The 25,882-nt window shown below is 46.9% G+C and overlaps 1 protein-coding gene across 4 annotated transcripts in view; it reads left to right on the plus strand.

The window, feature by feature from the left end:
- Window positions 1–25,882, plus strand: part of furina (furin (paired basic amino acid cleaving enzyme) a) — a 62,006-nt gene that overhangs the window by 19,465 nt on the left and 16,659 nt on the right. For all 4 annotated transcript variants that reach the window (XM_056608147.1, XM_056608149.1, XM_056608146.1 and 1 more), the window contains exons 3-6: window positions 9,987–10,085; window positions 18,856–18,951; window positions 20,654–20,782; window positions 21,473–21,549. In XM_056608147.1, the coding sequence (XP_056464122.1) occupies window positions 9,987–10,085; window positions 18,856–18,951; window positions 20,654–20,782; window positions 21,473–21,549 (401 nt within the window). The remainder of the gene's footprint in view (window positions 1–9,986; window positions 10,086–18,855; window positions 18,952–20,653; window positions 20,783–21,472; window positions 21,550–25,882) is intronic.

Here is a 25,882-nt window from a genome sequence, read left to right on the forward strand (position 1 = left end):
CCGTGTGCTGATGTTTTCCGCGGCTCGTAGCTAAAGATCAAGGTCCGTTTAGGAGCTTCATGAAAGACCGCCCTACACTTCAGAGGGCAAAATAATTCACATTAAACCCTCACTTTTTCATGAAATGTAACGGCCCCCCGGGACCGCGGACATGAGACCAACGAGCACTGAGATCCTAACTGAGCCAAGCAAACATGGAGAAGGAAATCCTATTCCTTCTGAGCCAAGCAAACATGGAGAAGGAAATCCTATTCCTTCCTCCGGCCCCTAGAGGCCGTCAGAGGAGCTGCAGGAATGAGCCCCACTAACGCACATGTTGTGGTGGCTGAGCCGGATCTCAGCGGCTGCATCCTATAGGTCGTATCCTGGTTGTTTACTGCTGCCCAGCTTCTGCGTGGGAGGGGCTCATTACGGCTGGGCAGGGGGAGGGGGGCGGCCTGCTCTCTCTGTGTTCACAGGACGTGGATTGCTCTGTTTGTACTGGCCTCCCCTGACCACCACGGGGGCCGTCCAATCAGCCATCTGCCGTACAACCGGACACGCCCCCTTGATCAGAGGCATTTGTTGACTGCGTTCCTGCAGGCTCACATGTTCCTGTCAGACGCCAGGCGGCCACGGGTAAATAATAATTAGGGCAGGTCGCCATCAGCTGGGATTGGAAAGTAGTCTGTGCTTGGTGTTTGTGCTCATTCCTCCTGGGCTACTCTGTGTGTGTTCAACATGTGGCCGATGATGGGGCCATGCAGAGTTCCTCTACTACAGCGACGGCTCTCTGATCCTCTGTTGTTCGCTCTCTGACGGTTCAGTGTTCCTTGCCGGTGGTGAACCCATCATTCCCATGACTACAGTCCATACCGGGTCTCTGGGTGCCGCCCACATGAGACTCAATTTGTGCAGGAAAATGGTGTCGGTAAATAGTTTTGATTTGTCATTTATTAATATAAATGAGGTTATTATCAGTCTCAAATAAGCAGGATGGGAGAGGTGTGTGACGACATGAATCAGGTTCCCATCCCTTGGACCCTGCTCCTGAACAGCGGGAGGACGGTCGCAGAGCGATGGTGACAGGATCGCCTGGTTCACTCCTACATGGACTAATACAACTCCCAGTTTTAAAAGAAGCCATGCATTGATCCATGCGATCTGTTCCCAAGCATTCAGCGTTTCAGTAATTAGTAATTGATTTGTGACAAAAAATAATTATGATAAAGTACATATTTTGTAAACCTTGCAGGCATTTGGAAGCGAAATGATGGACTTCCTCCACTATTTCTGGCCAGGATTCATGTCAAGTGATGATTCTCCCCTCAGCGTGATTTCCATGGGAACCAGCATCTCCCTTCGGTCGGTTTCACAGCAGCCTGTCGCCATTCCCTTTGTCAGACGTCCTCCCAGCTCCTTCCTGACACTGAGGAGGAGCGAGGGCCCTTTATGGAGGGAGGAGGATCAGGGTCTGTACTGTGCAGCCCCGGGCAGCGGCAGCGTGCAGAGAGAGGCAGACAGTCATGTGGACTGCTTTGAATAACCAAAGCTAGTGGTAGCCTGACACACAGAGGAGGATACTAGCGTAGTGGAACACATCTGAACACGCTTCTGTTTCCGCCGCACGTGTGACGACTCATGTGTGAAGTTGTTTCTGGTGAAACAGGGGAAATGCGCAACACAGCCAAACGTTGAGGAAAACTCTTTTGTTCCTCTAATTCTTTCTGTTTACCTGCCATCATTGTTCCTGGATCGTGTGAAAGATTTGAACCGCTACTCGCATGCCGTGGTTTAGTCAACGTAGCGTGGCATGTTTTAGTGGAACGGTGAACAACACTGAACCATGCATCAGCTGCAATTAGGAACGCTGGCCAACCTGAGCTCCATTAAGCTCAAGTGCAGCTGTTGTGCTCAAGCTGACATTTTTTGTAATTGTCTTGTGGCCTTTACTTCCCTTCCATAGAAAGATATAAAAGACGAATCCGGTACTCGACGGCTTAGAAAAATGTTTTGCGGTTACATTCTGTAAAGAGAAATTCAGGGCATTACAAGGATTTGAAATGGCTCATTATAAGTTCCAAATGATCAGCGCTATCTGATCTCTTACAGTAGCTCTGTGTTCTCCAGACAGGCGCCCAGGGAACAGAATAGCCTGCATTTGCTCTCCTCTCATTCATCCTTGTTAGCGTTATAGAATGTTAACATGGAGGTTTATCAGAGCACGGTCAGGGGCCAGAAACTGGCACGGCTCGCGTCCCACTCGGTCCTCGGTTTTAATTTAGCTTCGTCCTCTTTCCAACCTCCGGCTGTCCCCCTGGTGTGTGTCCCTCTGGTGTCCTGCTATAGCTGGGGCTGGTCAGCCTATTTAAAGAGAAGATCCAGACCTTTTCCTCCTGATGTAGATGTGCTGGTTTTGCTCTAACGTCTAATGCAATAACAGAAGGGTCACCTCTTCATGTTCCTGTGCAAGGTGTCAAAAGGTCAGCAGGCTGAGATGATGTTGAATCCAAAGATAATCTGATAATCTGCCCAATGCGTGATTCATTTATTGTAATGAATCAGTAGGATTCTCATTTTTTGGGCCAGTTTCAACTGTAGTTTCCATCTATTCCGGACACTTTAGTAGAAGTTGTTGAGCTCAAAAGGCTCTCCTTGTAAACTTAAGGTTGAATAAAGAAGCGTTCTGAAGTGACTGACTGGTCTGGTGAGAAGGAAACCACAGAACTTCCATTGAAACACTTCCTGGGGCCAGCGCTCGTCTTATCAGGCTGTTGGAGGACGTCTCCACATCCCCTTTGTTTCATAGCTGATTTAAAATGGCCCCACTACGGGTTTAATGGCTTCTACCCTCTACTGCAGTCATACTCAAGTAGCGGCCCGCGGGCCTTTTGTGGCCCGCGGGGTGTCTATTAATGGCCCTGGAGCTGTTTTGAAAAGTTTTTTTAATTAAAAAAAAAAAAAAAAAAAAAAAAAAGCAGCCCTCCCAAACTCGAGGCAGACAGTCCATCTCAGCAGCAGTCAAGGCCGATTTAGGGTTGTTTTAGACAGAGACGTAAGCGCTTAATTTACACAAGGGACTTTTTTTAGACAAGTTTTGATTTACGGTTCCTTTAAGGTTCCTTAAGGATTGCGCGTGTTGCAAGGGGATTCTCCGCCAGAACAGTAGGGGGAGCAACGAACGAATCTGTGGGCGTGGAAGTGGAAATCGCTGGCTTGTTTATATTTATAATTATCATAATTCGTTCTTGTGTTTTCTTCTTCTCCTTCTTCAAAATTCTTCATTCGCTTCTGTCACGGCCTTTTAAAAATGGCGCTATTATGCTGTAAAACCGGAAATGTGAGACTCCTGAAAGGATGTATGCGAGCTGCGTAGGGCCGTAGTGTTTCAGTCGCATAGTCAGGAATTTTGGCCGACGCACTTAAGCACGTAAGGGGGGATATTTTACCGCGCAAGGGGGGGTTATCTTACGTGCTTACGCGTTACGTCTAAAACGGAGCATATATCGGCCTCAGTCACACGTATACCGACCGGCCCCTTGCGTCACTGAAAAATAAATTTGTGGCCCCTCATCATTTCTACTTGAGTACCCCTGCTCTACTGCAACAGGGCAGATGATGCTTGTGAAGATGATCCTGTACGAACATGGCTCCCACAAAGCCATCAACTACCAGTTGGCATAATGATGAGTAATGGTGTGTCACAAGCGCCAGACCGGTCTAGAGTAGTCTGCTACCTGAGTGTGTAAGATACGGCGCCAGTAAACCCGGCATAGTAGCGGGTTTATGGTCCTCAACGGGGGGGGGGGGGGGGGGGGGTGTGGTGTGGTGTGGTGTGTGTGTGTGTGTGTGTGTGTGTGTGTGTGTGTGTGTGTGTGTGTGTGTGTGTGTGTGTGTGTGTGTGTGTGTGTGTGTGTGTGTGTGTGTGTGTGTGTGTGTGTGTGTGTGTGTGGGGGGGGTGTGACGCAGTGCTTATGAGCAAATCGTTCCACAGAAGTTCTTCAGTGTCACACTAAACATTTCACAGCTGATCGACTCATAGAGCAACGTTGTGCTGTGACTCAATACCTGGAAAATGGATTTATAGATATATTAAACATCTTTATGGGCATTGCTATCTCCCCATTTGCGGTCTATAGGCATGGTGTAGTAAATAATACACCTAACTGTTTTAAAGTAGGCTTGAGAAATGCCGGATATTTGTCAATGGTGATGAGTTCTCCCCTGGCTCGAGGTGCCCTCGAGCCAGGAGGTCTTTGTTGGGCCTTCCTGCGGTGACATGAGGTGTGTGATGATGACACTGTAGAGGTCAGGGTCGCTAATCTAATGGCCTGATGTCTTCTGGGTAGAGACCTCGTCTGGGATCAGGAAGTGACTCTGTGCTACGCCTCGATCTTTATGCTCAATATTGCTGCTTCTGGCTAATACGTTGTCCCGGAGTCACTTCCTATGTTCACAAAGTAGCATTGAGGATTTTGAAAGCATGTTTTATTTGTGTAACTTTATGAAGGCATAAAGTGGTTAGTCCCATTGTACCCCGGTATATTGCCAGTCTAACGTGTTTAAGCCGAGTATTTATCAAAACAGTTAGAAAGTATTTGAAAGAATGCACTTTCTAATGCAGCCAATGGCAACTCCTCTTGGAGACCTGTGTGATTTATGTACTGTCTGAGGTTAGTTTCCTGTGGATGGATTAATTCACCCCCAGGCTTATCTGGCTCTGCTGCTGCTGCTGGCCCACCGCGTGTTGGTTAATAAGTTATGTCTGTGGGCCGCCCATTCCAATATGTTAATTTACTCCTGCCAGTAATTCAACCACTGAACTGTTCTTTAAAACACTTTATTTTACACCTACTTTACAACTCCTGTTTCTTTTATATCAGGGGTGACCTTGAATCCTCGAGGATTCAAATCTTTGATAGAAAGACATTTTGTCGACATTTTTTTTTATAGTCTAATAAGTTGTTGTGTCAGGGGCATTGTGCGTGTGTACCAGTGGGAGTTTCCATTTGGAGGACGGGGGTGGTAAACGGGTAATACCACAGCGCTCGGGGGTGGGGGGTGTTCAATGAGTGACACCGTACTGCTTGGCTTGTAGGCGAGAGGCTGTAAGTTATACGATGTATTTTGTGCGGTGGTTGCAGCCGGTGTACTGTGGGCAGTTTGCTGTGTTATGTTTGGCTTGCAGTAAAGGTCCTTTATTGTTTGTTTGATAACTTTGTGTAATGGCAGCAGCAACAGCCAATCAGTTTCCTTTCAAGGTAGAGCCCATTCTGGACCCACTCTTGAAGGATAGAACAATATCACCAAAATAATTCTAAAGTGTTGCAGTGTATGAAACCATTATAACCCCGCTCGCTGGGGGATACACTACTGTCTGTACTCTGTACCGAATAGTCCCCCTTCTGCTCTATACACTGAAACTATTAACTTGTATGTATTTTTAAAATGAGGAACCAGTAAATAATAAATAATAACCAGTAAATAATAGCGGTACAGGCACTTCTGGGTGGTTACAGAGATGTACCGCGGTGCGTACATAGTGTTAATGTGGCAAATGTAAAAGCTTGTTTTGCAATGCGGAATTTAAAACTTGAAGTCGGAATTTCCCCCGGACCGTTAAGCCAAATTATACTACCCTGACTCCGTAATCCGATTCCGTAACTACGGAGACCTGGAACGGGCAAATGCCATAACCAAGTCTATTGGTGTTTTCATTGCTGCTGATCTACGGCCATTCTCCCTTTTTGACAAACAAGCAGTTTTTCTTTAATTTCCCCCTTTACTATGAACCGTACCGTCCTGTACCGTACCGTGACTTCAAACAAAGGTACGTACCGAACCGTGACTTTTGTTTACCGTTACACTCCTAGTGAATAATCAGACGGAGCTCTCCGTCTCCAGAGACACGGCCCTGGCTTACAGATGTATGATCCAAACCATTAACCTGGTTTAAACCGCCTTAAAGACTCCTAAAGCAGGCATTATTTAGCCGCAGATATAAAAGATAGATCTTATTTGATGGATCTGGCCTAGTCTATCCTGACTAATCAGATTCGACTATTCAAAATCGTAGTCGAGGAAACCCCTCATCTAAATTGATGCACCTTTATACATGTAGTCTGACATCACTTTCGAGATGTGTTCTGATAATAACACCTATCTTATAAGTAAGTTGAGAGCGAAGCCACCGTAAGGGGAAATAACACGTCTGAGGGTGAGTAACGAAAGCTCCAGGAACGAGGAAACTGTGGTCGGGTTGGCAGTATGTGTTGATCAACCTGACACTGGGATCTGCAAAGTGACTCCTCTGGAGCCTGAGATCCTCCTGCTCAGCGCTCCTTGATCTCCATGCTGCTCTCTCTCTTCCTTCTCCTCTCTCCGCTCCTGCTCCTCTCTCTCTCCTCCTGCTCCTCTCTCTCTCCTCCTGCTTCTCTCTCCCTCCTCCTGCTCCTCTCTCCCTCCTCCTGCTCCTCTCTCTCTCCTCCTGCTCCTCTCTCCCTCCTCCTGCTCCTCTCTCTCTCCTCCTGCTCCTCTCTCTCTCCTCCTGCTTCTCTCTCCCTCCTCCTGCTCCTCTCTCTCTCCTCCTGCTCCTCTCTCCCTCCTCCTGCTCCTCTCTCTCTCCTCCTGCTCCTCTCTCTCTCCTCCTGCTCCTCTCTCTCCTCTCTCCCTCCTTGTGCTCCTCTCTCTCCTTGTGCTCCTCTCTCTGTTCTCTCTTTCTCCTCCATGCTCCTCTCTCTCCTCCTGCTCTTCTCTCTCCTCTCTCTCTCCTCATGCTCCTCTCTCTCTCCTCATGCTCTTCTCTCTCCTCTCTCTCTCCTCATGCTCCTCTCTCTCTCCTCATGCTCCTCTCTCTCTCTCTCTCTCTCTCTCTCTCTCTCTCTCTCTCTCTCTCTCTCTCTCTCTCTCTCTCTCTCTCTCTCTCTCTCTCTCTCTCTCTCTCTCTCTCTCTCTCTCTCTCTCTCTCTCTCTCTCTCTCTCTCTCTCTCTCTCTCTCTCTCTCTCTCTCTCTGAGGGGTAAGCTATCTTCTAGAAGAGATGTATAAAATATGATATCCAGTCTTCAGATATCATCCCAGATACTGGTGTTTCATTTTGTTTACCCTTTCAGCGATGTTTCCGCTGGATCGGTTTGCTTCTCTGGTTCCGCTCCTTAAAAAAATATGTTGGGGTTATAGTTTGTTCTTCTACAATTCTGAACAAAATGCGGTTTGCTGTTAAACCTAATGGTCCAAACATCTGCAGATCGGAAACTTTCTTCATGAAGCGAACAGACCGTCCAACCAGAGGTCACTGTGAGCACTCTGCCCGAGGCCGTTCAACCACTCAGAATATCACCACGCTCGTTTCAATGGAGCGCTCCACAGATTGCTAATCAGGTTGTCCTGTTCCATCCACCTGACACTCTTTAATGGCCGCTTAAAACGCACCCTCACCCCGACCCCATCCGGCTGTTCCCGCGTCCTCCCGGTCTCCATGCCTCCAGGGGCTTTTCCAGAGAGAAGCAGTCACGCTCGCCATAAAAAACACCCGAGTGACCTTCCATTGGGTTCCTAATTGGAAGATTATGATCAGCCTGAAGTGAAACGATTAGGGGGAGTTGTGTTTGCGCATATCTAAGGCTGTTTCTGGAATAACTAATGGTCTGCAGTAGTTAAACAGTTTAACATGCTGTAGTTAAACAGTTTAACATGTTGTTGTTAAACTGTTTAACATGTTGTAGTTAAACAGTTTAACATGTTGTAGTTACAGTTTAACATGTTGTTGTTAAACAGTTTAACATGTTGGAGTTAAACAGTGAAACATGTTGTAGGTAAACAGTGAAACATGTTGTAGCTAAACAGTTTAACATGTTGTAGTTAAACAGTTTAACATGTTGTTGTTAAACAGTTTAACATGTTGGAGTTAAACAGTGAAACATGTTGTAGGTAAACAGTGAAACATGTTGTAGCTAAACAGTGAAACATGTAGGTAAACAGTGAAACATGTTGTAGTTAAACAGGATAACATGTTGTAGTTAAACAGGGTAGCATGTTGTAGTTAAACAGGGTAACATGTTGTAGTTAAAAAGGGTAACATGTTGTAGTTAAACAGGGTGACATGGTCTGCAGTAGTAAAACAGGGTAACTGGAAGCTAAGTAATGTGTTGAGTGCTATATTGTATAGATTTCTGATTGTATTATTTAGTTTCTTTGAGGATTCAGCAGTTTATTCTGAGAGATGTTAGATTGAGCGTTCCACCATAGGTCTCATCAGAGTACGATGCTCTCTGAACCGACTTTTCTGCCTTAAGCCAATGTTTGCATCAGTCTTCTCACTCAAGTGGAACTCGGTGAGGTTGAACAGATAACCAACCTGTCTCATGAGCCCGTTCTTTCAGACGACAGCGGGTCACTACTGCTACTGCAGAGGCTACAGTTTGGAGGGGTTAACAGTGTGTACAGTGTTGAGGTTTGTACAGTGGTGAGGTGTGTACAGTGTGGAGGTGTTTTGGATGATCCAGACAATCTGCACCAACTCACATTGGCTTGTTCGATTGAGAAGAAACCACAAAGTAACTGCATTGGGGCTCCTTCCTCAAACTAAATTCCTTTTTAATGTGCAGACCTAAAACACGAAGAACAGCTTGGAGCTCCCTGGCTGTATCCATCCATACTGCTTGGTTTTAAATGTCCTTCTCTGTCCGTGCTAATTAGACTGAGTGTGCTTGATGTACTCCGTCAGTCTCCAACACGCTGGTGTTCAGCGTCCTCGACGGCGGGTAGGATCACCAGGGCTCCACTCAGAGCCTCTTCTTCTGATGTCCGTGTTTGACACGTTAAGCACAATGTTGTTTCTTTAAAGGGTTTCGGTTACAGGTTAACATGATTCCACTCGGGGCGGTCTTTCAGTGCTAGAGGTGTTGGCATGTGGTTGATTATAGGCTCTGTGTGTCTGTTTGCTGTGTGTCTCGGTTCTATTGTGTCCGCCTGGCCGGTAATTAAAGGGGAGGGAGTAGGCTTTGCTGATGAGGCTCGGTTGGTTCACAGGGAGGCAGTCTGTCGGAACTTGTGTTGGAACACCTCCACAGTCAACCACAAGTATTCAGAAGAAATCCTTTTAGCTCGGTACATTAGGACATTAATATGTCAAAACATTGCTATGGATTATCTGTTGAACCCTCGTCCTAAACGCCTGTAGTTTACGATGCAGACATCTCGCACCGTTTTTGAGTTTGCCAGTTGGATTGGTGTATTCAGATATATTTCTGCTGTATTCTTACAGCCTAGTTTCGCAACTATTATAATTTACGTCGGTATTAATAAGGATGTCAATATTTAGACTCATGTAAGCCGATAATGTCGTTATGGAAACCACCATGGAGATGTTATGCCCTCTGCATTAAATGAGTTGCAGCAGAGCGTGTATTTCTGTGTTTCTGTTTCACAGATTCAGCCCAACTCGATGTGTCCCGAGCTCCCGGTTCCATTAACTTCCTCGTTAGGGCATTCAGTTTGGATTTAATTAAGTCTGGTCTGATAAATCATTTGGCACACAGTTTTGGATTATTTGGATTCATGCGGTTTGTAACGGGGACACAACGGACATTAGAGCGTTGATAAACTGGAATGTATATTATAAATATAGTAACTGGTTATAATGGTTTGTATTTAGATGTGTTTGTCTTTTTATGCATCTGTTTTTTGTATCCATTTTGTTGTGATTGAAGCAGTAGGCTGAATAAGATTGACCAGCAATTGGATTATTGTTTTGTAGTATTATACCAACAACATGCAAAGCCTGAAATATCTGCACAGTATTGTTAAAATATTTGTCGTTTACAGAAATGCAAAATTCTCATTTTATTACTGTCACACCTCAGCAGTGAAGAAGATTCCTTATTTTTCCAGCATCAGTTACTTATAAAGGCAATTACTGGTACAACTGATTTACTGTGTTTTTCAAAGTAAATATGTTCCATGACATTTGTTTTTATAGAGATGTAATGGAAGTGTTTTATGTTGCAGGTATTCGATGATATCTATCATTTCAAACATCGCACAGTGGAGAAGAGATCCCTCTCCAACCACCGGGGAACGCATGTCCGCCTGCACAGAGAACCCAAGGTAGGTTCTAATCCCAATTAATCCCAGTCCGACCATACAGAGAACCCAAGGTAGGTCCTAATCCCAGTCCGCCTGCACAGAGAACCCAAGGAAGGTCCAAATCCCAGTTAATCCCATTACCTCTCACACAGAACCAAAGGTATGCTGTGTTCCACTATCCATACTTCCATGAGTACACTTAAACATAGTACACTATCCGCGCTTACGAAGTGCGCTAATTTTCAGATGTCAGTGTGGTTCCAAATCGAATACTCAGTGGTGCACTAACCGGAAATTACGATCACGACTGCTGCTGCTGCTCCTCCCCCGCAATAAACATCCCGCTTTGAACGCTGAACTCTTTACGCCTAGCAGCTATAAAAAGCTCTAAAAACTACAAAAAATGACTATTAATGTAGGCTATGTGAAAAATGCGCCTCCTTTGGCTCAGCCTGGCTCCGCCCTCTTCCGCTACGTAGCTAAGATGGCTGCCGTTGAGTAGGGCTGAACGATCTATCGTTTTCGACCGAAAATCGCGATCTCAAGCATTACGATTTTGGAATCGTCAAAGCTGCGGTTTTTTTTTAAATTTATTTTTATTTTTTTATTTTTACAAAAGTGCAATTATTTTGATGCTGATGAGCCATTGAAGCAAGTTTACTTAAGAAAGAGGGCTCCCTTTTTATTTGACTTTTTTGGTTGTTGTTTCTTAGGTACTTGAATAAACAGTCTTGCATTTGAAATCTGTTGCCAGCAGTTTTCATTATTGCATTACCTTGATGGAATTCATTGCTTATATTAATTTATACTGAAACTTGATTTAAAGAAAATAAATCGTGGTTGAAATCGAAACCGCAATCTCTACCAGAAAAATCGCAATTTCAATTTTTTCTTAAAATCGTTCAGCCCTACCGTTGAGTACAAAAAGTGTAAATCGATCCACACTTCGCGGATTGACCGTTTTGAGTACACCATCCGGGTCCTTTCAGGACACTTATTTTCGCCCGATCCTTATTGGATTGCCCTACGTACTCAAACTAAGTATAGTAAGTATGGATAGTATGGATATTGGAACACAGCAGTAGTCTTTAATTCCTGTATCCCAGTATATAATCTCTCCCTCACAGTGTTCTATTTCCAGTTGAAGCGTAGTGTTGTGTGGCAGTGTTACAGAGGAGGGTTTGTGGTTGTTAATGTCCACCCACCAGATCAGGTCGCTGTGTTCTCATCCAGCATATATAGAGGGGTGGAGAACGCCTTCAGAGGAATCCTGACCTGACCCCTGAGACACTGCTGCTCCTGAACCTCTCCTAGTCCTCTCACCTCAACACACCTGCAGCATGACAGCTCCTCTTACAGCACTCCCTGGACGGGAGGGCTGCCAACACTCAAACGGTCGTTGCTTCAGGCCAAACATGTGGCAGTTGAGCTGTTTTAAACCGGCCACACACCGGCGCTGAAGCGCAGCGGTGCGCATTTCACACACGTCAATTGCCGCCCCTAGTTGTGATATGTTTTGAAAGAAGCAGATCAACAAACATAGTTGGTATAGGCTACCATAACGTCTTACCAATTGTTTTATGACTACATATAGCCCTGATGCTCATGATCCTCTGTTTGTGCTTACAATGATAGTCACATAAATTCATAGTTACTTTATGTACTGTCGGGCACTTTGTTTACGGTTTAGTCACTTTACACAATTTATTTACTTTCATTGCTCATTCCTTTTGCATTGTGTAATTATTCATCTAGTACGTCCAAAATAATGGGTGTCATCTTTTTGACCCGCCGCTTCGGCGCTGGTGTGTGTTCGGCTTTAGTCACGGCCCAGCTCATGGTCAATTGAGGACTATTTGCAGCTGCATCTCTTCCTCAAGCTCTTTCACAACCTGAGGTGACGGAGTCTCACTGGACTCACCTCTAACCCCGCTCCCCTCGGACCAAGGGGTCTGAGCTCCCTGCGGTCCGGTCGCGTGATGCTCGCTCTGGGAACTCTATTCTTGGTACCGTGTCCTGGTTGGACACGGTACACCCCCCCCCTCAGGTGCATGCTGGGACACTGCCTGTTCGCCTGGCCTTACTCAGTGAAACTGGCACATCTCCCTTAACCCCCCCCTCCGGGACTCCCCCTCCCTGACTCCCCCTCTGGGACTTCCTTCCCTGTTTCCTGTTGTTGAATTCCTTTATGTCCAGAGCACCTCAGAGGAGAGCGGGCCATGGTCACCGCCACGGTTACCATGGTGACGCCTTCCCCCGCCTGGCAGAGTTCAGGTCGTCACTCCCTCTAGTAATGAACTGGGCTATTTTTCTGTGTTTATCGGTTCAGAGTCGCATGTTCTTTCTGCGGTTCATAAATCGGTCATAAATCTGCTGTGAACGGTTAGCATCACGTTTCACACCTCTGCTGCAGCAGACATGTTTTGATCAATGCAGCCGACATCGGGCAGTCGATGCAAAGTGCCAGGCTATGAATATATTTATTCCTGTTGATTTTATTTATTCATCTCCCCACCAGCGCTAGAGCAATACTGAACCTCTGATAAAATAGATGGTTTTAAACCAAGAATAAAAAAGCTGCACACCGTTTTATAGAAATCCTATTTTAGAGAAAATTACTTTTGTTTTAGAAGAAAGAGCCTAGACTTTAAGGACCAAATGAATCCTAAACGGAATGAGTGGAGTGAAGTCTACACCTGTTTCTTCCTGCCAACGGTAACTGATGGACACTCTAGCTAATGTAAGTTGTGGCCCTTTCTGATCCCTGTTTATTGACTGCACTCTGTTTTAATGTCCAGCCACACAGTATCGGTGTCTGCTAAACTGCTTCAATGTGGTTGATACAAGTGTTGGAGCCACTGTTGTGCTATCAGTCAGTATAACCACATTTCTTTACGGCGCTTGCCCACAAAAAGGGTGTGTGTGGGTGTGTGGGTGGGTGTGTGGGTGTGTGTGTGGGTGTGTGGGTGGGTGTGTGGGTGTGTGGGTGTGTGGTCCAGTCTTTTTGAGCTGTACTCAGACACAACCCTGAGTTTTGTGATTGCTCTAAACAAATGAAAACTTGTTCCTGGTCTCCTGACGTGTTTATAGGGCGGGGGGCTTGGGCTGGGGTCCCAGACAGTGCAGTTATTATATTATGTTTAAGTATTAGTGAAGGACGGATGTGTATCAGTCCAGTGTGTTTGTGAAAGCGGATCAGCCTTTTTCTTTATTTATATTATTCAGGTTCATCACCCTTTTCTACATAGAATTGATTGATCCTGGATTTCTTGCATTCACTGGTGGATTAAGAATGAAGATACGTCCCTCACAAAGAGAAGTGGTGTGTTTGATGTGTTCCATGGAGACATGGCCACATGAAGACAAGGAGAAGAGAGGAGGGCGATTCGCCATTCAGGTGAACAGACGGATCAGCCTGGATACAATGCAGCAGCATGGGCACGATGCAGTGAGCAGCTTGGGCACAATGCAGCAGCCTGGACACGATGCAGTGTGCAGCCTGTTCAGTGAGCAGCCTGGACATTGAGCTGCTACGGGACGTCTCTGCCCCTCGGTCTCGAAGGCCGTTCTGATTGTTATTCACGTTCCCCTGTGGCTTCTGAGTCGCGGGCCGCTAGCGTCATCCACTCTGTGACCGTGAAGCTGCAGACGATGCAGCAGATTCCCTTCATGGGGATTCTAACCTCATCACCTTGAGAACTACCCTGCTCACTTTAGTCGGTTGACTGCTCGACAAAACCAACCATTGGCTGCGACGTTAAGGAGGTCTGGGCTCCATCGGCCTGCCTCCCCTGAAGGATCACAACCTGGTCTACCTTCAGCCTCTACAGACCTGCAGTGGGGCAGGTCTGGGCACTAGAGGCAGAGGGGGTTCTCAGGGCTGTTCTGAGGCGACCCTGGGATTTCTCCATCATGCTCATGGGGACTGAGACTACAAAGTAGATTGTGTAAATGTGTGCATGGACAGAGATGAACCCTGGGTGACTCAGGACATCAGGGCCTCACTGAACCAGGAGATGGACACTTTCAGGAGAGGAGACGAGGAGGAGATGAAGGACGTGCAACTGGAACGGAGGGGAGCAGTCACCGAAGGCGCTGCAGGTTACAGGAGGATGCTTGAGAGGAACCCCAGCTGGACAAACATCAGGTCTGACAGGCCTGAGAAGAAGACCAGGGAAAGGAGGAGACCCCCCCCGCCTCTTCCTCTATCTTAGAGATAGCTCATATTATTTATGTTCACGCGCAAATTCCTCTTTATTTTACTAATATTCAAGCTGGGCTGTGTTATCCAGTAACATTTAACATTGACTGTTGGGAAAGACCTTCTGATCAGAAAATGCTCTCAGGAAAGGGGCCGAAAAGGTTGCCATAAAGATGGTCAAATTTTCAGATTAAATTATTATCAAATAGTGGTTTCCTCCATTCTCCTTCGTATGAAACAAGAATTATTATGAAAAACGACCAGGGCGTAACCGAGGCATAGAGGTTGGCTGTGATCCAAACGATGGCCCTTACCAAGATCTTTCTTTGTTTTTTTAAAGTTTGTTTCTCACAGGCTGGTATTTTTGAACAGGAAAATGGGGACATTTAGAAAATAGATTGAAGACTGCATTGACCATTTTAATGTCCATTTAAACAGGCCCTTTGAGAGCTCTAACACAATAATATTGGATATAGTGCTGGCTGAGTCACACACACACCTATCAACCAAAATAAATTGAAGATGGGAAATAACAAGACGCATTGTTTGACGGATTCATAAACGGAGGACGTATTAAACCTAAACATCAAATGAGATGCTCTGCTCCAATGATTTTCTCATTATTGGAGTATTTTCTAGGGGGGGATAAAAACAAGGGTGGTTCCGTCCATGAGAGGAGACTAGTCCGAGGCAATGAGGGCTTGTGGTGGAAGGCTTTGTACAGGGCCCTGCAGTGGGACGTACACATTGGGATGGAGGTCAAGCCTTACTACTTATTTATCCAAACTGGAACTCTCAGATGAGATCAGGACTTCCTGACATTTGGAGCCTGCAAAGCAATTTAATGGAATCAGTTTGACTCTGTCTCGCAGGTCACAGAGAAGTGATAAGAAGGACTCTCACAATAGTAATGTTCCTCTAACCTTCCCTCCTTTCCTCGCTAGGTAACGCAGGTATATTTAATTTAGCATTCAACAGAAGTTATTTTTAAGGACCACTCCTCTGCTGGTTAGTGCCGTTCTCGTATTTTTGGTGCAGTATTATGACGTCATTGTTTTAGTGAGACATGTATGGAGTTAGATTCATGCCAAAACCCCTCACACACGCAAAACGTGTTTTGCTCACGCATAACGATTCACACGCACACAAAACGTGTTTTACTCACGCAAAATGATTCACACACACGCTCAGTGTGGTTTGCAAATGCAAAACATCATTCACAAACTAAAGCATTTTGCTTCAGAAACAAATACAGTATGTTTTACACAAAGTACAAAAAAAAATCCTACGGAACACGAAAGCTGCGCGTGGATCGGAATGCATTTGCGCACGGATCGGATTGCATTTGCGTGAGGAACAGCAAGGCGGAAAATTAGTGCCAAAAGTCACGTGACAAATAAATGTCCTGTTATTCACACTACACAACAGCAGGTGGCGGTGTTGAGTCAGTTTAAGGCCGCCAGGACGATCTTTTTTCTCCCCAAAATCTTTATTTGATGCCGGCCAAACGTGTGTGGATTCAACTCCATACTATGCGACTTGCCGCCCCTTTGTCACGGAATCGTACGACACGGAGAAAAGCTAGTTTGGGAGATTAAATTGAACAAAATGAGCGGCCAACAGGTGAGTCCAATGGAAGTGTCGCCACTCTGTTTTGGCATCAAATAAAGATTTTGGGGAGAAAAAAGATCGTCCTGGCGGCCTTAAACTGACTCAACACCGCCACCTGCTGTTGTGTAGTGTGAATAACAGGACATTTATTTGTCACGTGACTTTTGGCACTAATTTTCCGCCTTGCTGTTCCTCACGCAAATGCAATCCGATCCGTGCGCAAATGCATTCCGATCCACGCGCAGCTTTCGTGTTCCGTACTTGTAGAATTGTTTTGTGTACTTGAAGGATTTTTTTTTGTACTTTGTGTAAAACATACTGATTGCTATTTGCCCGTTCGCCGCTGATGGAGCCACTCGAGGGAGGATCTACCGTTAACTCTGATAAAAGAAACAACGTATTTGTTTCTGAAGCAAAATGCTTTAGTTTGTGAATGATGTTTTGCATTTGCAAACCACACTGAGCGCGTGTGTGAATCATTTTGCGTGAGTAAAACACGTTTTGTGTGCGTGTGAATCGTTATGCGTGAACAAAACACGTTTTGCGTGTGTGAGGGGTTTTGGCATGAATCTAACTCCATTGACATGCACTGTTCAGATTTTCTGACGGCAACCGATCATATTTATTGTTAATGTATGGGCAGCCGGTCCGATGCCATCAACGTTTGTTTAGTTTACAGTGTAATATAGGCAAGAATTGTCAGTTTTGTTCTGTCATTTCTTTAAACACAGACCTTTTTTATAAAACCTATTTATGTGTTTGATAGATAGTGAGAGAGCCACTTTTATCGGGTCCTGCAAAAGGCTGATTGATCGGCCGATCCCATGTTATCGGTCAAAAATTATCTGTGGCCGTTCGTTCGGTGCATCACTAGGTCTTTTCCATTCAGTCTCAGAATGAACTCATGGCCAAACGACTCTAGATCGGCTGTTTGTTTGCTCCCTCCTCTCTGCCAGTGGGGCGCCCTCAGCAAAACACATCGGAGAACACTGATTATGGAGAGTTGAGCGACTACAAAGGCCTCCGAACGTGGAATGCATCTCTGGACCTGAAAGGATTCCATATGAGCGGTTGCATCATCAGGTTTAATTGGACTGCTGGACGGGGCTCCACTTGGATCTCACTCCTTTGACGGGCTCTGCTCTCCATACTTCTCGGTATTAATGGCTTGTTCCACAAACACAATGCACAGAGCTTTCCTTTCAACCTATGCAGCGTGTGGCTCAAACGGAACCGGTGGAAATTCATCCAGCCTCTGTTGAATGTGTGTTTTTCACCGGACATGCAGTCCTGACATCGTCAGGAAAGGAAAACATATTTCTGGAACTGTTCTAAGGATAACAGCAGAGTATGTTTGTTCTTATATCAGTATACCAAATAAAAGAACCACGGATGACTTGTGCTCAGGCTGAGTCAATAGACTGCTTGATTTGATAATCCAAATAAAGTAAGGTCAACAATGACGGACCGCGGCCGTCCTCGCTGGATCGAGGAGCTGGGATTAATTGGCGGCCACACATTCCTGTCAACGTTCTGCTGAAGAGAGTGCTCTGCAGATTTCAGTGTAGGGTCAAAGTAAACCCTTCCCTAACTTTTCACTTCGCTCTTCCTCAACACAGATGGGGGAAGATAGCTCCATTAAGGGGAAATGAGAGCAGGAGAAAATACACTTTATGCTTAATGTTTCACTGCAGATGACAACGATAAGAAATATGTCCCGTCGACGGATTTCATGGTTGCTGCAGTTTAGCAAATGTTCAGCCCCCCCTCTCTTCCTGCACCCCCCCTCTGCGGTCCCTCCAGTCCCCCTGCTATAGTAGTAATGATAGTCATGCCTTTTAGGTGCCTTTTGTGCAGCCATGAATGTCACCTTGATCGATTTTTATTGTATTTAATATTTATTTTTGCACGCCTCGTCATCTCCGCCTGCAGACTGCGTCTCCTCGTCTCCTTGTCATCTCCACCTGCAGACTGCGTCTCCCCTCGTCTCCTCATCACCTCGTCCTCTCCCTGTCTTCAGCAACCTTGCTGCTCCGCTGTCTTCTGGACGTCTTTGCTGACATGTCCTTCCTCTCTCTCCCTGGTGGTTCTGTACCTGCCGTACAGCGAGCTCCCAGGGCAGGATAGAGGGCCTTATGGAGGGTATAATACGCCCTCAGTCATCTCCAGGGCACGCGTGTTGACATGATGTGCGTTCGGAGACGATGAACGAAAGACCAATAACAGTATCCCCCCCCAAGCCAGAACACGGGGCGCCCCGATCCAGAAGGGTGAATTGGCGCTGGAATTCCCTGGCCCCGCTGTGCCTCTCATTAGCGGGGGCCCGGCGGCAGGCTGGGGCTGTAATCACTGATGGCCGCCCCCTTGGGGATCAGGCCCCCATTTATTCAGGCGACCCGCGACCCCGTGCAGCATCCTGATTACGGCATATGCTCTCGGCCACGGCTAACGGCCGGATTAGTGTTCCCGCTAGGTGGTTTCTGGTTCCTTCCCGCTAGGTGGTTTACGGTTCCTTCCCGCTAGGTGGTTTACGGTTCCTTCCCGCTAGGTGGGTTCTGGTTCCTTCCCGCTAGGTGGTTTCTGGTTCCTTCCCGCTAGGTGGTTTACGGTTCCTTCCCGCTAGGTGGTTTACGGTTCCTTCCTGCTAGGTGGGTTCTGGTTCCTTCCCGCTAGGTGGTTTACGGTTTCTCTCCGCTAGGTGGTTTACGTTTTCTCTCCGCTAGGTGGTTTACGGTTTCTCTCCACTAGGTGGTCTTCGGTTCCTTCCTACTCTGTGGTTTCCGGTCCCTTCCTGCTCAGTGGTTTCCGGTTCCTTCCCGCTAGGTGGTTTCCGGTTCCTTCCTGCTCGTTGGTTCACGGTTCCTTCCCGCTCAGTGGTTTACGGTTCCTTCCCGCTCGGTGGTTACCGGTTCCTTCCTGCTCTGTGATTTCCGGTTCCTTCCTGCTCTAACATGTTTCTGTTGTGATCTCTCCCTTCAGGTGGTGTGGGCTGAGCAGCAGGTGGTCAAACAGCGACGGAAGCGGGACGTTTACACAGAGCCGTCAGACCCAAAGTTCAGAGAGCAGTGGTACCTGGTGAGTCGCTGCTCCTTTAGAGGCATGAGACCCTAACCCTACGATAGAGTAGAGAGAAGTACGACTTGAGAAGATTTTAATTGGTTCACAACAAAGTCTTTTCAGTCCGTTTTAAATCGAAAGGATCACAGCAAGCAGCGCTCCAAACGTCAGGTACTCTGTGTCCACCCAGCCAGGAAGCCACAGGGCGATACAGACCAACACGATGTGATAGTGGTCTGGATGAGAGCCGTGTTTCAGCAGGGAAACATGCCTGTGCAATAATGGGATATTATTAAATCTTTGTAATCTGTCGCTCTCTCTCCCTTGCTGTGTTCCGATATCCATACTGTCCGTACTTACTAGCCTTAGTTTGAGTACGTAGGGCGTTCCAATTCAGATCGGGTGAAAATAAGTATACTGAAAGGACCGGGATGGTGTACTCAAAACGGTCAAATTGTGAAGTGTGGTTCGATGTACACTTTTCGTACTCAATGGCAGCCATCTTAGCTACGTAGCGGAAGAGGGCGGAGCCAGGCTGAGACAAAGTCTGTGCATTTTCCACATAGCCTGCATTATAGTCATTTTGTAGTTTTTATATCTTTTATAGCTGCTAGGCGTAAAGAGTTCACCGTTCAAAGCGGGATGTTTATTGCGGGGGAGGAGCCGCGGCGGCAGTCGTGATCGTAATTTCCGGTTAGTGCACCACGGAGTATTTGATTTGGAACAACACTGACATCTGAAAATAAGCGCACTTAGTGAGTACGGATAGTGTACTACGTTTAAGTGTACTCATGGAAGTATGGATATTGGTACAAAGCACCTGTCTCTTTGTTTCTGTGTCTCTCTCTGTCTATGTCTCTCTTTGTCTCTCTGTGTCTCATTCTATTTCTCCCTCCTGTGTGTTCTCCTCTATTCACTTCCTCGCTGGATCCATCTCTGACTTTGATATAATTAAAAATTGCGATGGGGTTTTGCACAAACTCAATGCTGCGGCCTTCATGCTCACTCCTTTGTCTGTTTTAATAACGCTCCATTCCAGCCTTCTCCTTACATGTGGCCTGATCTGCCCCCTGGAAAGGAGAACGAGTCAGTATATGAATATTCACAATCAGAGGGCTCCATGTTTCTGGAATTAAATCTGTGAAGACCTCTTAATATATATTTCATTTCTACAGTTAAAGTTTCGTTATGTGGTCCTCATGAGGACCAGAGACGCTAAACCGTCAGGATTTGACAGATTTTAAGACGGGTCTCAAGATGGACAAGAGGGAGCTGTTGTGTCTCCATCAGCTCTGTATGCATTCTAGAATCAGAGCCTCTCTCAAGCGCAAAGGAAGAAATGGCATTTAACCAAATGCCAGTCTGAATGTCGAGAGCCCTCGACACTGATTGCTATTTGCCCGTTCGCCGCTGATGGAGCCACTCGAGGGAGGATCTACCGTTAACTCAGATAAAAGATTGAGGCCAGCGATGCGGTCTATAGCACACCGCTACGAGCAAACGACAACATCTCCCACGTCCCACCCTCCCTACCCTGTCCTCATAGCATCCCCACGCAGTGAGGTGGAGGGTCATGGATGCAAACCTGTCTGCTGGTCGCACCTCTCACAGGCCCTCTTACATCAAAACGTCTCGTAGAATCCTTGTTTTGCCTCCAATGCCGTTTAAGAGTGTTTGAGTGATGGAATGTCTTGTTCTAATCTTGTTTTCCTGTGTTCAGAACAACGCCAACCACCGCGACCTGAACGTGAAGGGCGCCTGGGAGCTGGGCTTCACCGGGAAGGGGGTGGTGGTTTCTATTCTGGACGACGGCATCGAGCAGAACCACCCCGACTTGGCACAAAACTATGTAAGCATCTTCCTTTTTCACAGCCCGGTCCAAAGAGGTGGCATCCTCTGAAAGTGTGAAGCTAGCGCTTCTGGAACAATGGGGTGGATATGACACCCCTTTGGCACTTTGAGGGACGACTTTTGGCACTACTGCTACTCTGGCCTCCGACTGTTAATCTAAGAAATCCTTTGAAGTGACCCTTAAACTTGTTAGATTTAGGTTTTTGTTGTTTTGCTTTTCTGTACAAGAACCAAGTTCTCTTGATGCTTCTCTACATATTAGCGTGTGAACTTGTTACTGCCTTCCTTTGTGTTTGTCTCTGATCGGAGGGGAGATGAGAGCAGCCAGCAGCTGATTAAGAAAACTCAGAGCGTGACCTCCTATCTTTGTTTTCTATAAACATTCTGATGTTTACATGCATTTTGATTTGGGGAATTGCAGAAGGGCCAACTTTTGACTTATTAATGTGGTAGATCCAACACTTTATGAGAATGGTTAACCTCATAATGATGGGTTAGCTGATGTCTGGTTCTAATCTCTCCATAATGACGGGTTAGCTGATGGGTTAGCTGATGTCTGGTTCTAATGTCTCTCTATTGACGGATTAGCTGATGGGTTAGCTGATGTCTGGTTCTAATGTCTCTCTATTGACGGGTTAGCTGATGGGTTAGCTGATGTCTGGTTCTAACAGTGTGTGTCTCTCTGTAGGACCCTGATGCGAGCTATGACGTCAACGACGGGGATCCAGACCCCCAGCCTCGTTACACACAGCTGGACGACAATCGGTAAAGAAATGTTTCTGAATCGTGTTCCTATTCACAAACCTGCACTGACATCTGATCACATGGGTCAAATATAAACGCAGAGAAGTTAAGAAATCTGCTTTTACTGCCCTGGCCTGCAGCCCATATATGGACACGTGGACCTCTGAGGGGGTCTCACTTGGGATTGAACCAAGTGTGTTAGTTCTAGCGCTGCAGAGAAGTGCCTCTCGACTCTGAGAGCGTCTGTCATCCCCTCCCCTCGATGTGTGTTTCCAAAGTGGCTTTAATGAGTTATTTGTGGCGCTCTGAAGCTTTTGGCCCCCAGCCAAATGCTTCTTTCTGTATATTAAAGCCCCCTAATGGTGGGAAGAGTGGCTCAGAGCTGGGGGCTGATGAAAGTCAAACTGCCCCGAGGTAAGACGGAGCGCTCAGACGGAGCGTTCAGACGGTGCGCTGCCGTCCTGAGGAGCCGTCAGTAGGACGGTACCTCAGGTCTCTGCTGACGATGGTACCTCAGGTCTCTGCTGACGATGGTACCTCAGGTCTCTGCTGACGATGGTACCTCAGGTCTCTGCTGACGATGGTACCTCAGGTCTCTACTGACGATTGTACCTCAGGGCTCTGCTGACGATGGTCTCTACTGACGATGGTACCTCAGGTCTCTGCTGACGATGGTCTCTGCTGACGATGGTCTCTACTGACGATGGTACCTCCGGTCTGTACTGACGATGCTATCTACTGTTGATGGTACCTCAGGTCTCTACTGACGATGGTACCTCAGGTCTCTGCTGACGATTGTCTCTACTGACGATGGTACCTCCGGTCTGTACTGACGATGCTCTCTACTGTTGATGGTACCTCAGGTCTCTGCTGACGATGGTACCTCAGGTCTCTGCTGACGATGGTACCTCGGGTCTCTACTGACGTAGGTTCCTCAGGTCTCTACTGACGTAGGTACCTCAGGTCTCTACTGACGATGGTACCTCAGGTCTCTACTGCTGATGGTCTCTACTGCCGAAGGGTCTCTGCTGCCGATGGTCTCTACTGCCGATGGTCTCTACTGACCATGGTTATGGTTCCTACACTAGAGGGTTGAGGTTTTTACAGGGTAGGGTTAACTGAGGTTTCTGCAGTGGACGAGACATGAATCCCTAATGATATCCATGCCATTCAACAGCAATCTTTATGTTAATGTATGTATAAAAGGATATTTTTATCATAACTGTCAAATAGCAAATTATGGAATTAATTTGGGGGGTGCGGAACAGTTTTCCAATAAAGAGCTCCTAATGAGGTCCAAGATATGCTTCGGCACCTACAGCAGATTAGGGGCTCCATGGTTAAAGGAAGACTGGTGACGTGTCCTCATGTTTGGAGACTTTCGCTCGCTCTGTGTAGCCTACAGAGGCCTTGGAACTACAATCATGGCTCAGCCGTGTGTGTGTGTGTGTGTGTGTGTGTGTGTGGGTGTGGGTGTGCGTGCGTTCCTGAATGCGCACCTCTGTCCACCTCCATAAAGCTCTCTTTCTTGTTGCTCGCGGTGAGGACGGCCCCGTGGCGATGCGTCCATCAGAGCGCCGTTTGTCCCGGAACACACTCCACCCCGCTCACCGCGTGCCAGGGCTTCCTCTGCCGGCTGCTTTGAGGGCTCAGACCCTGAGGGTTCCCGCTCCCCGTAAGGATTAGGACTCTTTCTTCCCTCCAGACTCTCTGAGGAGCAGAGTCCAGCATTAGGAACAGTCGGAGAATGTGGAGCTGATCCACTTAGGGAAGAAACGCCAGTTCTCCAGAGGACTGAGGAGCCGTTAGTCGGCTGCTGGTAGTGCAGCCGTTCCGTCTGCGGCTCACAGCCAGACTGGAGCAGAGCAGGTTACGCTAAACATGCCTTCAATAGCAGGCAGATGTGCAGCCGCTGTCAAACTAAAGCCATTATCTTTTTAGCCAGCAGACAAACTCGTGTTTGTCAATGCGGGGGTTTTCCGTTTTGCTGTGTATGTTACGTTTTCTTGGACTTGAAGATGTGTGAAACATGAAGTGAAACAACGGCTCCAATAAAACCCTGGTGTTGTGGTGTGTCGGGGCTGTTGTTGAGGTGATAAATACTCGGTTTGGTTGCGATCTGTTTGTTTGTGATGCTGTATCAGAGAGATGTGTTGTGCTCCGGTGCTGTTGTTGTGTTTAATCATCACACCCTGCGTCTCCTTCCCAGCTGGTAAAAATACTTTACCTCCAGAATCTCATGAAAGTCCTGACAAACACATCGGTTTGCAAAAGGTTAGGAAAAAATGGATACAAACTGCTTTTTCTCCCATGTTTCAGTCTCTCAACGGGGTGTTTAATGAGACAATATCTTCAGTTGTGCTTGTGAAATATCTTGCTGCAACACTAAAGTTGTATTGCTCCCGTAAATGATCTTCAGTGCAGGGAAATCTCGTTCCTTTGCTGACTGCTGCAGCAGGTTGATCGATTCCGTGTTTAGTTCAGTCAGAGGCCTGCTCCGTGGACCTCATTTAGTGCACCCTATAAACATTAGCGGTTCCATAGAGCAGCTCTTTAGTAACCTGATTATAAATATGAGCAGGGAGCAGTTGATCAGAATTACCTTTGAGGCGACCCGCAGACTAATGATCAGCCATTGGCCAGACCTCACAGAGCGCTAATGATTTTCTTCAGCTAATTAGGCAAATGCAAGATCGAAAAACTGAAAAGTAAACTGTGGTTGTCGCCTCCCTTTTATAAATCCCAAGTTCTGTGGAGCATGGTTGGACTTCCTCCAATGGGTGGGGGGGACTGGACTGGGAACAGAGCAGTGGTTATGTCAAAATGGTTACATGATTTCATGTTTAATTTGGTGCGTGTCTGTGTGTTTGTGTATTATTTGTGTAAAAGCGGTTTACTTTAAATTGCCAATGGTGAAGATGTTTGTTTCGTTCTCTTTAGTGAAGAGCGGTATCTCCTACCAGACTCCCAGTTTGTCAGCGTTATAATTAGTAGGCCCGTCTCTAGGGTGACATCTCTTCCTGTGAAGCATAGTAACTGAACGTACATCAAATTACACACAACTCTTCCAGTTCGCCACTTTAAGTCAAGTCCATAATCGTCAGACTGAGCAGCACGGCTGTCAAGAATCTGAGTCTTGTTATGTTTCCATCTTTAAAAATAGCCAGGCGGTTAAATGGTTCAATAGCCATGAAATCTCTCTGCGACTCATAAACCATGTCATCTCTCAGGGGTTAGGAGACTCTATGTTAATAATTACCATTCTTAAAACGGGTCAAAGGCCATACAGAATTATGGAATTGTAGTTTGTGAAGGAGGGGTGATGAAGGGGTGATGGATGGGTGGAGGAGGAGGAGGGGTGATGAAGGGGTGACGGAGGGGTGTTCGAGGGGTGAGGGAGGGGGGGGTGGAGGGGTGATGAGGAGGGTGGTGGAGGGGTGATGAGGAGGGTGGTGGAGGGGTAATGAAGGGGTGTATTTAAGAGTGGTCTCTGTAGAGATGTCCTCCCAGACTCCCAGAGTGCGCTGGTGACGGTATGAATACTAATGCTTCGTTATCCTCGGCCGGCACCAGACGCATGTTGGAGGCGGAGCTCTTCATGTACTGTTAACGGCGGGCCTCTTCATCCACTACAGACTGCAGACTACAGGACTACAGGAGCCCGTGTCGCTCTAGTCGTCCGTCTCTTGGGGCTATAAGGAGAGATTGCTTTCCAATGATCGTTATGATAAAGTGCCATGCATGGATATAACTTTATAGTGACTCTGGTTATAATGTATTGCGTTTAACAACGTAAAGCAGTAATTGTACCATGTGCTTTGTTTTGTTTCGGCGGGGGCATGTGGAACCTCTGCACACTACTGCTATCGTTAGGGTTTAAGAAGGTACTCTCTCTACCTCTTCGTTATGCTGGGAAGCTCTCTCGATCCGCTGGGAAACAGCCGATTCAAACTGGATGGGGAGGAGAACGGAGGACAGCGGAGGAGTGTACCTGAGGCAAACCCTTCAGATCAGACTCGCTCAGAAGCTGAGCCGCCTGGAGGCTAGAGCTTACACAGCGCCTTTATGACGACGGGTTAATCTAATTCTGCTCCCTCCCTGGTGTGATGGAGCCTGGCCTCTCACTCTGTCCCCTCACTCTGTCCCCTCACTCTGTCCCCTCACTCTGTCCCCTCACTCTGTCCCCTCACTCTGTCCCCTCACTCTGTCCTCTCACCCTGCTGTGGCTGCTGTGATGGAGTCTGTCCGCTCAATCCTTGTCAAGCCCTTCCCTCTCTGAACTTCAAAGCGCTGCAAGGTCACAGCGGCTGGCCACTGCGTGGCCGGATCTCTGGAAATTAATCATCCTTCAGGA

This window comes from Gadus chalcogrammus, chromosome 14 (assembly GCF_026213295.1).
Source record: "Gadus chalcogrammus isolate NIFS_2021 chromosome 14, NIFS_Gcha_1.0, whole genome shotgun sequence".
Lineage (NCBI taxonomy): Eukaryota > Metazoa > Chordata > Actinopteri > Gadiformes > Gadidae > Gadus > Gadus chalcogrammus.